The sequence below is a fragment of the Crocodylus siamensis genome, chromosome 11, assembly GCF_052110815.1.
Source record: "Crocodylus siamensis isolate JL-2025a chromosome 11, ASM5211081v1, whole genome shotgun sequence".
NCBI lineage: Eukaryota > Metazoa > Chordata > Crocodylia > Crocodylidae > Crocodylus > Crocodylus siamensis.
The window spans coordinates 54,147,364-54,164,159 of record NC_143405.1 but is presented as its reverse complement, the minus strand read 5'-3'; the positions used below and the strand labels follow the sequence as shown (position 1 = coordinate 54,164,159).

The window sequence follows — 16,796 nt, the reverse complement described above, 5'->3', positions numbered from 1 at the left end:
TAAAGCGACCGCTCTCCACGTGAGCCCCGAGTCGTGAGGGCGGCTCTGGCAGGCACCCGGCGCCGGCTGCGCGCGCTCCTGCCTCAGCAGCGGGGCGCGGCCCTGGAGCGCGGGGCTCGCGCCTCACCTGTCCCCCCCCACCCCACCAACCGCCGCCGCCCAACCGCCGCCCCGCCTGCCGTTATGACGTCAGGACGCGCGGGGGGGGGGGGGAGGCGGAGAGGAGCCGCACGACCGTTTAAAGCCATCGCCGGCCCCGCGCGCTGCCCCAGTGCGGAGCAGCCGCCGCCGCGGACGGGACCTCCCCTCGCCGCCCCGCCTCCGCCACCCACCGCCACCTCCGCCTCCCCCTCGCATGAGGCAGCCCGGGACGCGCGGCCGCAGCATGGTGCCGCCGGGCGGGCTGGTGCCGCTGCTGGCGTGGCTGAAGTGGCCGTGCTGCCTGCTGGAGCTGGTGCTGGCGGCGCGCGGGCAGGAGGCGCACGGGGGCCCGCACTCCATCCGCCTGGAGGGGGACATCACGCTGGGGGGGCTGTTCCCGGTGCACGCCAAGGGCCCGAGCGGCGCGCCGTGCGGGGACATCAAGCGCGAGAACGGCGTGCACCGCCTGGAGGCCATGCTCTACGCGCTGGACCAGATCAACGCCGACCCCGAGCTGCTGCCCAACGTGACGCTGGGCGCGCGGGTGCTGGACACCTGCTCGCGGGACACCTACGCGCTGGAGCAGTCGCTCACCTTCGTGCAGGCGCTCATCCAGAAGGACACGTCCGACGTGCGCTGCACCAACGGCGACCCGCCCGTCTTCGTCAAGCCCGAGAAGGTGGTCGGCGTGATCGGGGCGTCGGGCAGCTCCGTCTCCATCATGGTGGCCAACATCCTGCGGCTCTTCCAGGTGCCCCCCCGGGCCGGGGGGGTGGGTGGTTTTTAGGTTTTTTTTTTTGGTTTGTTTTTGTTTTTTTTTAACTTTGATTTGCACCTCGCCGTGCACTTCCCCGGTGCGGGCGGGTGTTTCGCGGCGAGTCGACGGGTAAAGGGAGCGCCGCTCTCCGGGGCAGAGCCACTTTTCCCAGCTCCGTGCTCGCTGTTGCTCCTGGCTTCCATCTGGAGCAACCCTCGGGTGCACGCGGGACTCCTCTGCCCCCCCACCCCCTTTGGGCACTAAGAGATTTCCTCCCCCACCCTTGGACATTAGGAGAATTTCCCTTTCCACCCCCACTTGGGGGTTGGACTCGATGATCTCCCGAGGTCCCTTCCAGCCCTAATGTCTCTGAAATCTACCACGCTAGGAGAATTTGCCAGGCAGGATTTCTTTTTCGTATTTCTTTTTCTTTTTTTAATTCCATGACCTGTCTCTCCCCCTGGGCTCTGAAAGGCAGCTCGCAACACTTGTTAAACCTAGCACAGTGCTACAGCTGTGACACTGGGAAGGTGCAACAGCCTTACCGTTGAAAACGATACCTGTGTCAAACCCGCGGTGATGCGCTGCTCGTGGGCAGGGCAGCCCTTGGTGTGTGCACGCGCCTGGCATAAATTGCAGAAAATATCGCCGTCTTGATTGAAGAGGGCTCACCGAGCAGTGGCTCTCCAAGTAGAAATGCATGCCAGCTAGAAGTGGGAGAGGTTTTGTGGGACACGCTGCCCACGGGCAGGGTAGCCCTCGGTGTGTGCACGTGCCTGGCATAAACTGTAGAAAATATATCTGTCTTATTGAAGAGGGCTCACTGAGTTACGGCTCTCCGACTAGAAATGCAGCCCAGCTAGAAATGGGAGAGGTTTCATGGGAGGGATGTATATAAATGCGGAGTCTGAGTTGAGCAGCGTTTGCTATAGACTTTCACAGTTGAGCGGTTCAGAATCAACCAGACCCCGTTCAAAAGCAAATCTTGGGGGGGTTGCGCACTTTCCGTGCAGTGAAACCAGACCTGTAAAGCCTTCGGTTGTGTTGCTGTTCATGTAATGGAGTATAACTGCAGAAAATGAGCTGTTGTTGGTAGTTTGTAAGTGAAAATATTCAGATCTCTAAGCTTTTTTTTCCACATATGACTGGGTAATTCAGATTCACCTTTTTACCAAATCCTGAAGAAAACAAGAACTGCTGAATATTACTATGTATTTGATTTAATTGCCTAAATGTTTTTGCAGCGTTGCTCTGCCTACCGCCAGCAGATTCGATGCAGTTATAACTATTTTTGCTCTCTGAATGTGTTGCATTTTAGAATATGCTGGCAGAGAGAGAGAGAGAGAGATCTTAAAAAGGCCATAGAATTGGCCCCAATAAACAAGTTGGTGATAATGGGAAGGGGGCATGTAATTAGTGAAAAACTTGTATAAATTAAAGGTGCTCCAGGCAGCTTTAACTTTTGCAGCCAGCACATACTTCGCATATCACCATAGGTTTTACTGACCCTGGCAGCATTACATGGGGTTATATTTTGTACATGGATGGTTGGTGTTAAACATTTTTTTTTTCTTAATGCTATAGGCACAAGCTGGCTTTTCCTCAGTATCATGCAGATCAACATTCTCTCTTTCCATCTGTTGAGGCTATTGCAAACCCTACTCGTTAATGTTTACATTTCTCCAGCTGTGTCTTAGGAGAGAGTTGAATCTCATACTGCACCGGTGTCTTAGGGCCATATAAATGTGCATATATCATTAATGACTCCAGTGAGCTAATGGTTCTTTTCCTCCTGGAAGGAGGATATTGCGATTAGTCATCTTTTTCTATGTATAAAGAGGTAGGATGTACACTCAGTGCAGTTAACAGTGCTGCACGCTAGCCTCGGATGGAAAGGTTTGGAGTACCACAAGTGCATCATCAGGTGCATCAATATGGGTACGCTGTACTTTCTGCTTCCCAGTTTCAAATCATCCATGCAGTTACGATGTGATGTCTCCACTTGAGGTTGTCATGTGGTGAAAAATGAGGGAAGGATTCAGCACTGGACAACTAGACTTGTGCAGTTCCCTCACGCAACTTTAAAGAAGGAAACTCCCCCCCCCACCCCCCTCCCCCAATTCTTGAATTATACCAACGTATAAGCATTTTGAGTTATTTTTTTTCTGAGAATAGCATGGATCTTCTCTAAGCACAGCTCCCACTGAAGTCAAAGGGAGATCAGCTCCTGAGAAAGAACATGCTGGGTGAATAGGCTCATTGTGATACAGAGAAGCTCTTCTGGGAATAGTGAGATTCATGCAGCAGTCAAAATTGGGTCATTACACTGACTTTGAGTTGCACATGGAGTTGTTTTTCTGCACTCTGGGGGCATAGGCACAGTGAATGAAGACAGCCTACATCCCATAAGGTCATACCCTTCTATGATTTTATTGGCCAAATTTCCAGTAAGTTTACCAGAGCTACTCACAGCTACTTATAAGAGCTACTCGCACACAAAAATAGGATTATGAAAGAAAGGATGGAATTTATGGTGAGGGCACTTGATCCGGATAGCTGAGTACAATTCCTGAATTTGCTGCCGACTTCCTGTGTGACCTTGGGCAAATAATTGAAGGTGACATTTTCAACCCTGGCTGATTAACTTGAGATATTTAAATCCTTGTGTAAGTGATTTAGACACCAAAGAGCCTCAAGCTTGTTGGAAACAAGAATGACTTAAGTTCTCTGGTGCTTCAGTTATTTTTTAAAATGGGACAATAGCTTTTGTGTGTGGTCAGGTGGGACGTGGATTTAAAGTGAGTGGGCTTTCTCCATGTGAGTTTAGCTGTATAGTTTCCTAAGTGGAATGAGGAAGGTACATTTAATGGGAAATAAGTGTCCACAGGAACTAGTGCAGAATAGCTATTCTGGGGCTATTTGAAGCATGTTGTAAATAAGCCCTTAGATACTCTTGGCAAATATTACCCTAAGCATCCCTGTGTCTCCTATTCTCCAGCTGTATAGTGAAGGAAATATTGCTTCTTTTCTGTCACTTTTTCGTTCTTAACATATTAAGATTGTAAACGTTTAGGGTGCGGGGATTGTCTCTTACTGTGTGAACATACAGTGCCAAGAGCAAAGGGTCTCTCTTCTTTGTTAGGGCAGGTAGCCTTTAATGTAACATGATCAAAAATATAGTAAATTTTGGACAATAATTGAGTAGGTATACTGGATATGGCTTTGGTTAACATAAATGGAGAAGTGTTTAAATATGTCAGGTGGATTGATTTTTAGTTTAGGACAAAATTTGGTTAAGGAATGTCAATAAATAATGTGGATATTGTAAATTAAACCTCCCATTTAAAAATCAGATAGAATCAGCTTAGAAGCTGTTTATAAATGCATCATAGACTTCAAAGCTAGACTGCTACTGTTGCATTACAAAATAATTCTGACAGTGTAAGGTAACAATAAATACAAGTTGCATTATTCTAGAGTTTGAATCCATGAAATTCAATAACTGAATAAAAGAAATTACTAAACATTTCAACCATTTTAAATACCTAGTAAAAGGAACTATGAAATAAGGGGAAATCAACATGTGTTTTAATGTATTGTAAAAGTAATTTTGGGATTGCCTTAAAACCATGACTTATACTTAGAAATATTTAAATGAAAAAGTAAATTACTGCCTTAGCTTTTCTGTCTTCAGTGAGTATTATCTTTAGGTAGTCAATAAACAGTTATTCTTTCTTTGTTGCTTAAATGGCCTCTTTCTCTTGTCAATATTGGCTCTTTTGGATAGGGCTGTACAATTCTTCTTATTTAAGAGGTGATATTAAAAACCAGTAAGGGTTTTAGAAGCGCAATGCAAATGGAAGTCAGCGTTGTGTGTGGTGTGGGTTTTTTTTTTTTTTTTTTTTGGTTTGCTTGTTTGTTTGTTTGTTTTGGTCCTAAATCCTTTGGATGTCTTTGAAAATATTTCTCTTTTTGTAAACATACCCATAACCTACTGATGTTAGGAATTCAGTAGGCCACAACAGTAATTCAAGGCCAAATTGAATTCTGGAGTCAAAAAAAGTATTAATATGATTATTGAAGAAGAGAACTGAAACAGGGAGAGGGAAGGTTGCTTTGATTTATTGGATTATTTTCTTCCTTGAAATGAAATAAAACTATATTGATGGTTGTTCCTTCTGTAATTGGGCAGACAGTATTTGATTCAGAGCCTATTGAAGTCAATGTAAATCATTTCTTCTAACTCCCACAGTTCGGATCAGGCCCTCGACAACTTCTAAAATGTGACCGTGTGTCTCTCTCTCTCTCTCTCTCTCTCTTTCTCTTTCCTGGCCTTTCTTCTTCACTTAATTATTGATCCACATCTCACTGGCTTAATGACTAGAATGGTGTTATGTATCCCTTCTGAATGAAAACACTGATGGGGTGATATATGCAAAGATCTGTCAAAACTGTCTGGTCAGCATGTAGGAAAGAGAAACATCTAAGCTATTATATCCTCCTCCAAAAACAGTGGCAACTACTATGTATGTAATGCTGGAGGTGCTGAAGCTTTTGGCAGGGTGTGGCTGGATGATGCGCAACAAGGGAAGGACTCTGTTCAGCTCCTGGTTTTTCAGAAATCACGATAGCAGCAGGCTCCTTTTTTGTTATTTGTAGGTCCTGCCAGGTGAGGAAAGGAAAGGCCTGCATGGGGGATGAGTTTTATAGATCATCTCCTTGAAATGGACTTAGTTCAGATGTTATAATTGTATTTATAGTGAATTGTGCCGCCTTCTCTTTCCTGGTGGGCTTTCTTGCATCTTGGCCTCTTTTATTAAGCTTCCTATGGCAAACATAATTTTGGCCTGAAGACATTGGCCCTGAAATCAAAACTGCACAGCTGAAGCCCTGCATCTGTTTCTTTGTAGTTACCGCTGTCTAAGCAATTGAGGTGATCAGCATATTTGTACTGTATTATTATTTGAACATGGACTCTGTTGTGGCAGTTGTGCAACAAGCCTATGCTAAAGGACAGTCCTTTTCTCGGAGTGTCTTAGAAACCAAATTACAAGCAGAAGAAGTCAACATATGGGTGAGAGGTTGGGAGTAGTAATATGAATGTGTTTGCCATAGACTAACTGTCTGTTATAATCAGGAGAAAAAGATTATTTTGTTGTTATTGAAGCCAAAGAACTGAGCAATTGCTATAGCCACCTTATGGTTATTTTCCACTGCAAGAGCTCTGAAGACTTCCAGTAGAAACAAGCCTGAGGAAAAGATTTGGAAGGAAGATAGCAGCTTTTATTATTCTGTCCTGGTGAGGATGATCAATGCATGAAGGGTGGCATGGAAAAAAGATGATACTTGTTGGGGAAATAAGAAGAAACAGCTAATCAATGATGGCATCCATGGCTTATGTTAGAACCTCACAGCTACACAGTGAAAATGTATATTCAGCAAATAAATTTGCATAATTCCTAATTTATCCTCTGACTTGAAAGAAGGTGACCTGTCTGGAATGGCAAGTAGAAGGGTCATTTTAAGACGTTGCTTCTTATGTAAGAAATATTGACCAAGTTTTGAATCTCGCAGTGCTAATAATGTAAAACTAACTGCACACTGCATTTTGTGCTTTAGTCAGTTTCGCCCAGAGGCATTAAAACCATTCAACACAATGCGTTGCATCATCATCATCAGATGCTATTCTTTCTATTTATAGTAATATGTAAATTAATCCTAATAAGTGACAATGCATGGTGTCCCAGGGATAGAATATGATGAATTTTATCACAATATTGGAATATATGAAGCATGTAATTAAAGCTATTTGAATAGCACCGTATCCAGAGCAATAGTGTGGGGAATGGGAACCCTGACAAAGAGTTCTGTGAGAAAACTAAGTTGTTTTGGAGTCCGTACTTTTCCAGTAACGATGGCTAAAGTGCTCCAAAGCATGGGCCTGATTCTGCTCTTGATTACTGTGGTGTAAATCCAGACTGATTCTACTGAAAGCAATAGAGTTGCACTGGTGAAAATCCTGAGTGTGTTAGAACATAGGGCATGATTATGTCAATGTCTGTAAATTGTGAAAGACTTTCTAAAATGCTTGATTAAGAGCATGTGGATTAGCCTCTTTCCATCTGGTGGGCCTACTCACGGCATTAAATCAATGAGAAGTGTCATGCAGTATTTTGAATACACTGCATTCAAAACTCCTCATCTCTTCTTTGGCCCCTTCCGCCAGGTGAAGGTATTAGAACAGCACAAAGTGGCTTTGGAAGCCCTGGTTCTAGCTGAGTTAAAATTCCCCTAGTGCAGAAACTATGGAAGCCTGCCACAGGCTACCCTGGAGAAGCCCACTGCAAGCAAAGGCCTAGGTGTTTGGGAGACCCGGGCATATTAAGGATGGGACCACAGATCTGTGGAAATTTTGGGCAGCTTTTCTTTTCTTATGGTGCTCTAATGAAACACAATGGTTGTAAATTAGGTGTAATGTTTTAGGACTCGCTAAATTGTACCAGGGCTACCCTAACCCCAAGAACAGCTTCAAATCTAGGATGTATTTTTGCTTCCCCTGGGCTTCAGCTTGTGCTATACACTTCAAGATGTAGCATCAAATCTAACTTATAAATCTAAGCTTTGTGAAGCAATGCTTCCTATTGTGGTGCCATCATCTTATTCCATACAGTTGTACCTGTAGCTTACAGCTGCTTAGTGGGAACATGTTTTGTTGTGAATGAGAGAGAGAGAAAAGGTGACTGCATAGCAGAACTTGTGCTGGATTCAAAATGACAGCAATTTCAAGAATAATAAGCTAGGGTTAGAAGTTCCTCTTCCTTGACCCCACTGTACTCACCAATAGGCTCAGAATTACTGCTGTAGTTCCGAGTCATTGTGAAATAATGCAGAATCTCTGCACAGATGGCACAGCCAGAGTTCACTGAGGCTGTGCTGCCGTGACCTATTTTATTTTGCATCTTAGGGGCTGTTGAGCACATTAGAACTTGTACAAGGGTGTGGTGTCAAGTCTCTTGTGTGTTGTGCTTTATAACTATTAGACCTTTTAGACGCCAGTGCACATGTAAATATTTTGTGGTCTGGCACAAGCTGGAAGATGTGCATCTTCAATGTTTGTGTTTGGCTGGAATGTTTCCTGAAACTTGTTTGGTATAGGATGATAAAATTGGGGGACCATGCCTTAGCTCTTCAGAGGTTAGTCCTTTAGAATCATATATTTTATTGAATGCTTAATTAATTATTTTTTAAACAGACTGTATCTGCCATAATGCTACCAGATTCTTTGACTTGACTTCTTTGAATATAAGTATACTTGGACCATTGATACGTTTTTTGCTGTCATTTTTGGATCGCCAAAAAGAAAGAATTAGTATTACATTAACATATTTGGCAAACAGTTGTTGATGACTTTCTGACTGAAATAGCCTTGTGACTAAAATCCTTACTTTGGAGAATTTTGAAATAAACTTTTTAAGCATTTTAAAAAAAAGAGACCCTTGTCGTTTTCAAAATTTGACCTTGCCTTTCTCTTGGGGTTTTGTTTGTTTGTTTGTTTTTGTGATCATCTATTGTTCTATTTTTCATTTAAGTGAAATAAATAAGAATATATAATACCATATAAAGTACGGTGGTAAAATTGTACTATAGTACCATGATAAGAGAACCTTGGTACCATGCTAGAATAACATACTGCATTAAATACTATATGTTTTAATGGCCCGTTCAAGGGTAGCACAAACATAACCAATTTAGAGTTAAATCTGAGGAATGAGTGGGAATCTCTCTTCGATCTGTATAAATGGAGATTTGGATTCCAGGTTTGCGAGGAAGGGTGGGGACTGCGAGCATTGCACCCCCTGACCTCAATAGCAGGGTTGGAATGGACAAGAAGCACAGCTGTACCTTCATGTCTCCTATCGACAACACGATCTGTAGTATTTCTTTACTTTGCTGCAATTGCTGCTGTGTAGACATATGATCTGATGAATTAGGATAGATTTCAGAATCTATCTAAATGTCTTCACTGTAGTCCATTGAAAATATTGTGGGGAAGATTGTTTTTATCAGTATGGTAGCTAAATCCCAAAGTCAGCTGCTGGCTAAGTGACTAATGATTCTGGGAGCTAATGACAGAGAACCTGGAAATGTATAGAAAATGTCAGTTATCACGCTGATATTTATTGTTCTTAAAAACATTACTGCATTGTATCAACAGAGATTGGGCAAGCACAAAGTGGGAAATAAGCTTCAACTTGTCAAAGGACTTCACAACTTGCTTCTGCCTGGTAATGGAGAAGTAAGAGGGGGAAAATGTGATCCTAACTTAGAGTTCCTTTTCAGTATCTCTCCTGGGACTATGATGTGCGTCACCTCAGGCAGAAGTCCAAAGGCCACTCCATCTATTAGGCACCCAAGTGCAATTCTATTCTATCCTATTTGAGTCTCTGGAAAATCTATTAATGCATCCTTTTTTTTTCTAGCGCACTGTCACCTTAGCCTAAAAAATCCCCCAGAAGTGATGAGGAAGAGGAGTGCTCACTTGCCTTTTGTATTGTTAATCCCTGTGGGATCAGGCCAACTCTTAGGATCTGATTATTGTGCTGTTAGACAGGAGGGCGTGACACAACTGCACATATACAAACACACAAATCATTCGGGTGCATACACACGCACTCTACCAGCTCAGGCACATACACATCCAGGCCAGCCTAAGCACATATGCATACTTGTCACCAGTTCAAGCACATGCACTATATACCCCAGAAATTAGACACGGATCACTAATTCGTATATCATGCACTTGCGCGCACGCACACACACACACAAGTAACTCAGATACACACACATTCAAAATAACTAGTTTAGGTTTATGCACACCAATCACCAGTTTAAGCCCATACATGCCACACACACCAAATTTAGACAGAATCATTTACCAACACCTGCATATTCAATACACATATGTGGATTACTAATTCATATACCCCCCCACACTGATAGATCTATGTGTATGTGTGTGTGTGTGTGTGTGTGTGTATTTACTAATTTACACACATACCACCCACCTATGCATACACACAAGTGTGTTCCTAAGTTGGGTATTGTGATATGTATGTATGTATGTGCTTGGTGTATTTGGGATACCTGGGGAAAGGTTAAGGTAAGAAAGTAGAAGTGTAGGGAGTGAAAGTTGCTGGAAATTAAAGTCACCGGGACTGGGATTAGAACCAGTAGACTAGAGGGGCCTAAGCTGAACTGAGGCTCGGGGGTAACTTTAGGTTAATTGATCTTAATTGATTAAAAGCAACCCAAAGCCTACAGAACAGGGGACCATGCTGGCACAGAGGCTGGGACTGGAGCCAGAGCTATGGGGGAGCTGAAAAGGTAGATGGGGAGAGGGAAAATGGGACTAAAGGAAAGTATGGGTGTTAAAGAGGGGCTCTGGGTGTGGGGAGCCAGGGGATGGTTCTGGAACAGCTAGAGAAGTTGCAGGGAGTGGCAGTAGGTGCTGGAAGCTGGAGAAAACTGCAGTACAGCTTAGAGGAGCTGGGAAGTGGTGGGGGTTGGGTGAAGATTACAGAAGGTGAGGGAGAAGCTTGAAAACAGAGAGATGAACAGCAGAAAATCACAGGAAAAGCAGCAGGAAAGCAGAGAAAGGCAACAAAGTCACAGGGAAAAGGCAGTAGGAATTGAGAGGAGACTGGGAAACTAGTGGAGGGGGGTGGGGGCTAGAGCTGAGAGAGAGAGAATAAGGCTGGAATTTAAGATAAGGAAGGGACTGGGATTCAGTAAAACATGACCCAACTCGGGGTTGCAAATGACAGTTGTTTTATTGAACAGGGGAGATGGTGACACAATGTTAAATTGGTTTCCTTGCATCCACACACACACACGCACACAAAATGGCAGCAGGGGTTAGAGAGGCTTGGTGCAGGGGCTGAAGTCCACGAGGAGAGAGAGAGAGAATGAGTCCAAATTGTAGGAGGAGGTATGCAGGTAATATCTACCTATCCAGGCTGGAAAGGGGTCCTTGTCCAGTAGGTGTTGTCCAGAGGGGGGTCGCTGGCAGGGCCTCTGGGTGGATAGGTGGTGTGGCATGGTGCTGGTCCAGATGGAGAGGGTGTCCCACTGTGTCTGTCTTCATTGCCCCTTTTTATAGGGGCAGACCTCGTGTGACCCTAGTGACAGGAGGCATGCCCAGGCAAGGGCCAGCCCCTGGCGTACTAAGCATGTGTGTTCCATGTAGGGATGTGCAGTTTTGGGTGTCTGTAATGGTGAGAGTTGCTGGTTTTGCAGGGTCTTTTATCTTTCAAATGTTGGTCTTGTCTCTGTTTCTGGGTGAGGTCCGTGGTTCCTGGATGAATCAATGCAAGGTGATGGCCCAGTCATTACAGGTCATTCAGTAGACGCCTGCTACCATTGTATTTCAATCATTCCCAATCACTCTCATTCATCAAGAAACCAATTTACATGGGAGGGATACGTGTCTCATACAGGTGCCACACAGGGGATGGCCTGGGCAGAGGACACAAGATGGAGACTTGACATATAAAATGGAAACTTGACATGACTGGTTCATTTACAAATGGAGGCCTAAACCATTTAATTTCCATATGAAACAATAAAAATCAATACAAAAATGATAATAATACAATATAAAACAGTGGATATCCAAAACTGAATACTTGCTACCAAAATAAAAATGTTTAAAGCTTATCCTACATCTTAGCTTACTTATACTTATCTATAGAGGTTAGAGAGGGAGAGAAAAAGTCAGAAATGGTTGGGGAAGGGGAGGGAATGCATTTTAAAATAAATAAAAGAAAAACTGGGGGTTTTGCTACAGTATTAAAAGGTGTTCAGGTGTTTCATTTTCACAGATAGAATCCAGTTTTGCATCTGGTCTGAAAGCTGGAATATGCAGTCCTACTGTGCCACCTGCCACCACCCTCTAGCAGTTATTCAGTACTGAACCAATTGGTGAAACTATAAAGTTGGCATATAGATACAGTATTGGTTCAGAAGTATGCCACCCATTGCAAAACCATCACTAAGTTTGTAATGTCTGAGTGTTTCTTAATGCTTATTTAGTATATAAAAACTATCTAGATAACTACACAAAGGTACACTTGGTTTCTAGATTTAAAATATTTTCACCTTGCTATGTTCAGGTTGGTTTCTTTTAGCTAAGACTAGTAAAACAAATTAATTTTAATGGGACAGAACTGTAACACTATTGAAAAAAGTAGTGTTTTTCCCCCTCCTAAACTGAGTCTTAGGATTGGTATGGTATAATGTAGAGATCTCTGAACTAGTTTTAAACCAGCTTGGATACTAATACTAATCTAGCTAAGGTCGCCTGCAGTTCAGCATGGGCTGCGAAGTTCTTTCTAAAAGCAGGGCAAATCACCTTTTGATGAAGTTGGGTAGATTTTTATAATGTCACTAAAACAGCTCCTTTCTAGTTTATTTAAACAAGTCATGACCATCAGGAAGCCATTCGAGTCAATACAGTATCTACATTTGAAAGTCAACTGCTGGCTAATTGGCTTTCTATTTCCTGAGGTTGTAATCTTTCACAGTAGATATTGTGTCAGGCTTCAGATTCAAAATACAAGAAGTTCAGGAGGACTGATACCTAGGGAAAACTGCATAGATTGAAAGGGGAGCTAATGGCAAACAGCTTAAACATATAGGCTAGGGACAGAAGTTGCACATAAATCTGTTTAAGTGATCAGAAACTGGTTTAAACCTGTAACAGAACAGATGTTCAGTGCACTTAACCCAGTTTCAAAATGGCTGAAACTGGTTTAAGGTAAACCAGGTTGAATGTAGTGTCAGACTTAACTGATTTGGGTCAGACCAGTTTATGAAACTTCTGTCTCAGACCCCTTCCTGGTTCAAAGTAAATCACAGAAGAGGGTGGGGTGAGGGGGGGGGGGGAAGGCAGGGACTGCTCTCCCAGTCAAACCCTGGTTGCAGTCTGGGGCCAGGGAGGGGGGATTAAACCCTGCCTTCCCCTGAGTAGAGAGCTGTTGTGCCCTGCTAAACTTACTGAAACTTACTGTTGGCTGCAACTGTGGACTATAAATTGCAGAGGCACCTGGAAGCAGGAAGATGAAGTGATGAACAACCCTGCAGAGTCCTCCTACTGAGATTCTGGGCTGCAAATCCCAGAGACATTGGGGCAGCAGGAAGAGGAAGCAAACACACAGCCCATGCTGGCTATGTGCCAGAGAGCTGTGCTCTAGCGCCCCCTGCCCTGGCATCTGGCCTGAGTCACTGTATGCATGTGGTTGCAAAAAGTAAATGTCTGTTCACTTGCTAGTCAGTTTACTCTCTACAGCTTAGACTAACCTGCAAAGACTGAATTGATTTGGCCTTGGGCTTTTTGACAGTCTGTTCTTAGACATACAGCTAATGAGGGTTATATTTTTGCCATTCTATACTACTTATCACTAGGAATCTACCCAAGTTGCAGCAAGTGAAAGGGATTTTTGGGGGATACTTGCAGCAAGTGAAGCTGATTTTGCAGCCTTTTTGATGTGAGCCCAGCCCTCACTGCTGATTGGCTGAGAGGGCTGTTTGTCATGCAGTCCCACCCCTTGCCGCTGATTGGCTAAGAGGGCTAACCATTGTGTGGTCCCACTCCTTGCCGCTGTTTGGCCAGTCAGTGGTGAGGGCAGGCTGCCATCTTGGCTTCTCTCTTTCGTGCTGGCAGCTGGCACACAGGGGGGTTGCAAGATCAGGCTGTAGTGGCTATGAGGACCACTGGCTCTCGCTAGGAAGCCAGCATTTTTGTTTTAGTAAGTGTTTTTTTTTTTTTCTTCTTTTGATTTTTGGAGACAGTGCCCTATTTCACGGGCCAATGCCCAATTTTTCAGTTTCCATAAAATCTGAGAAATCACAAGGTAGATTAAGTACAGAGACATCTGTACTTATTGCACTGTATTGCTAACGTTCCTTTTTTGCCCTGAACAGTTGATGCAGATAGCATTAAAAAAGAGTGGTGGAGGGGGAAGAGACATTCATTACTGAAAGGCTATTAGGATATCTACGGTAACAAAAATTAAACAGGTTTACACAATACTGGTCTGCAGCATTCTTAATTGTTGTTTTAAAGTATCACTGGACAACTGGTGCTAACTGAAATGGATCACAGCATTTTTAAAGTGAGTTGTCTTGTTTATAGCCATGTCTGAAAGGATCATTTCTAAGTTCTTTTGTGCTTTTATAGTTTCAAAAATACTGTTGCCTTTTCAGTTGTGGGTCGAACACCATCTAGCGGCTCAAAAATCCTAAACTGTAGTTGTACAGAAAAATGAGTAAATGACTGTGGTCCAAGTTTTGCTGTTGGTAATAGTGGCCTGCATGGATTTACACCAGCAGCTTCATGGAGGAAGTCCATTGGTGTTTCTAACAGCTGGATTTGGCTCGGTTTAATCATCTGCCACTTTGTAGCCTGTATGCTTGGCTAGTATATGCCCATTGGACTGACCCAACACTTTTTATTCTACAGCATTGTCATGGTTTAAAAACGTTATTTGGCATTCTGTCCTATTCTGTCTTGGAAATGCTAAAGTCTAATTTTGGAATCCTTGTCACTGGGGTGGCATTGTGAGACCTGTGAGGGCGTGAAGAAAGTATGCATAAATCCAAAGCCCCAAACACAGGAATGATGTGGTACACTGTTCTTGTGAAAGTCTCTGCATTCTAGCAAGTGAAATTCACCCGTGTGTAAAGGACTGGTGCAACTCATTCTGTCAGCTCAGCTCAGAAGCATAGCTGAGCAGTTTTGCACCCTGGGTGGCAGTGACTCGCAGGGTAGTGGCAACCATTATCACCAGTGTAGAGCTGACAGTAGTGACAGCTGCTATTTCCACCTGTCCTCTTTTTCCATTCCAGTCAGCACCTGGGATAGGTGCTCTGCTCCTGTCCTTCACTTACATTCTGCATAGAGACTATGATGGCAGTTTGCCAGGCGATCTTTAGAGACCTGGTTCTCAGTGTGGTTTATATAAGGTCTATGTGGAAGGTAATTCTGTAGTGGGATTTGGAGAAGGGACTTTAATCCTTTTTATTTGTAAATCTGCTGGCCCCAGAAACCTATGCAGATGGGCTATAAGGCTTCTGTTCCAACCAAGAGACTGGGATAGTATGGTAGCACAGAACATTGACTCTTGGCTGGTGGGTAATTTTCATTTTCTGAATTTTTAGACTTTATGTAGTAAAGTGAATTTTCCACAGGACTGAATTACAGGCATGATAATGGCAGGTGCAGAGCAACTTCTCCAAAGTGATTTTTGCCCTTACTGATCACTTGAAGTCCTATGGGCTTGATACATAAGTCTGTGATGTCAGTGGCAAGATTTCTATGAGAGTCACATCAAGGTCATATTTCTCTGAGTGGCTAATATGAGTTATTCTGGATTTGGGGGGAGGGAGGGGGAAACTCAAATGACCTTGTCATTGAAAAGTTGCGTTAGAAACAGCTGCTTGCCACTGAAGATAATGGGATATTTGCCTGCAGAAGGAGTGCAAAATTGACTGCAAGAGGAGTTACAGGATTTTCTACCTGCCTGTATCTATTCTGTAGAGCAGACTATCGGAGGATGCATTATAATGGAGATTTCACTGTTTCAGCACAATTACTGATCAAACATGTTGAGGGCCAGTTCTTTAAGACTACCAGAGCTTGGGCTCAAAGGATAGCAAGTCTTCTGTTTTATGAAAAATGCTGCATTTTTTGTTCTGCAGTGGAATACAAACCTAGATCTTTTTACATTTTTTCTTTTTTGCAAGAGGGCAAGTGGAACCCAGCCCAAAATAACCAATAGCCTAGAGGTTAAGTCCTCACCTGGGTCATGGGAACTTGGATTCAACTCTGTATTCTAATTTGGGATTGAGACAAACTACTCAGTGCCCCACGTGAACGCCTTAACCCCTTGGCTGTTAGTTATTCTAAGATATCTCTCACTTTATCAGAAGTATCCATCCTGAAGTTGACCCACCTTCTCGAGAACTGTGGTTGGAAGGGGAGGGGGGCAGAGGTGGGGGAAGGAGAAGAGGGAGGGAGAGAACAAAGCAACATTTTCAGTTAGACCAGAACTATTGTCAAAAATACCCTGCATGAATTAATGAGAAGAGAAGGGACTGTGTGTGTGAGGCACTTGGGTCTAGGATCTCTTAAAGTGTTTAGATGCCTATTTTCCAGTGAGAATATGCACCCTAGTGCCTTACAGATCTGTGCTCTCAAGACTGCACATCTCATTTGGTTCCAGAAGATATTTTTGTGAGTTAATATGTAAAGTGTTGTCTAATAAAACAATTATTTCATGAATATTTTAATAATGTTAATTATTTATTTATTGGAATGGAGAAGCTTTTTCAGTGTCATTAAGCTCAGCTTCATAATTGCATGCTTGATATTTTGGCACACAATGGAAACTCTTCTATAATGTCTTTTGAAAATGTATTGCAGCTTATAAGTGGCACAGGAGGAATGTAAATGTTGGTGGGATTGGGCCCTTGGCTATTAGAATTCTAAGTATACCAAAAATACTCAGACAATGGGAGAGCTGCTTGGATAAGAGAGAGAGGGTGCGGGCCTAAAGCTGTGATGGGTAGGCCCATTGCAAATCAAAAGAAATGGCATCAGACCATTGTTAAAAAGAACCAAAGAGCATTACACATACAGCGGGATATTTTGTTTTTCTTTGTCTTCCCTGCCCTCATGTGAAACAACGGCAGGGCAGGAAACTTCTGGGGGGGGCAGATGCTGGATCAGGTCAGGAATCCTTGTTGTGACATCCTGGATCTTGGCCCCTGGCAGGCAACATACCTCACGCACCACGGGATCTGGGTGGCAGATGTTTCTTTCTGCTCCTCTAAGTAGGGA

The 16,796-nt window shown here is 43.6% G+C and overlaps 1 protein-coding gene across 2 annotated transcripts in view; it reads left to right on the top strand.

The window, feature by feature from the left end:
* The first annotated feature begins 211 nt into the window (after positions 1 to 211).
* GRM7 (glutamate metabotropic receptor 7) overlaps positions 212 to 16,796 on the top strand; it is a 527,701-nt gene continuing 511,116 nt past the window's right edge. The window contains exon 1 of one of the 2 annotated variants that reach the window (XM_090021043.1): positions 212 to 892. In XM_090021043.1, the coding sequence (XP_089877169.1) occupies positions 356 to 892 (537 nt within the window). In that variant the 5' untranslated portion in view covers positions 212 to 355. The remainder of the gene's footprint in view (positions 893 to 16,796) is intronic. The other variant, XM_090021044.1, reaches the window with a different exon arrangement.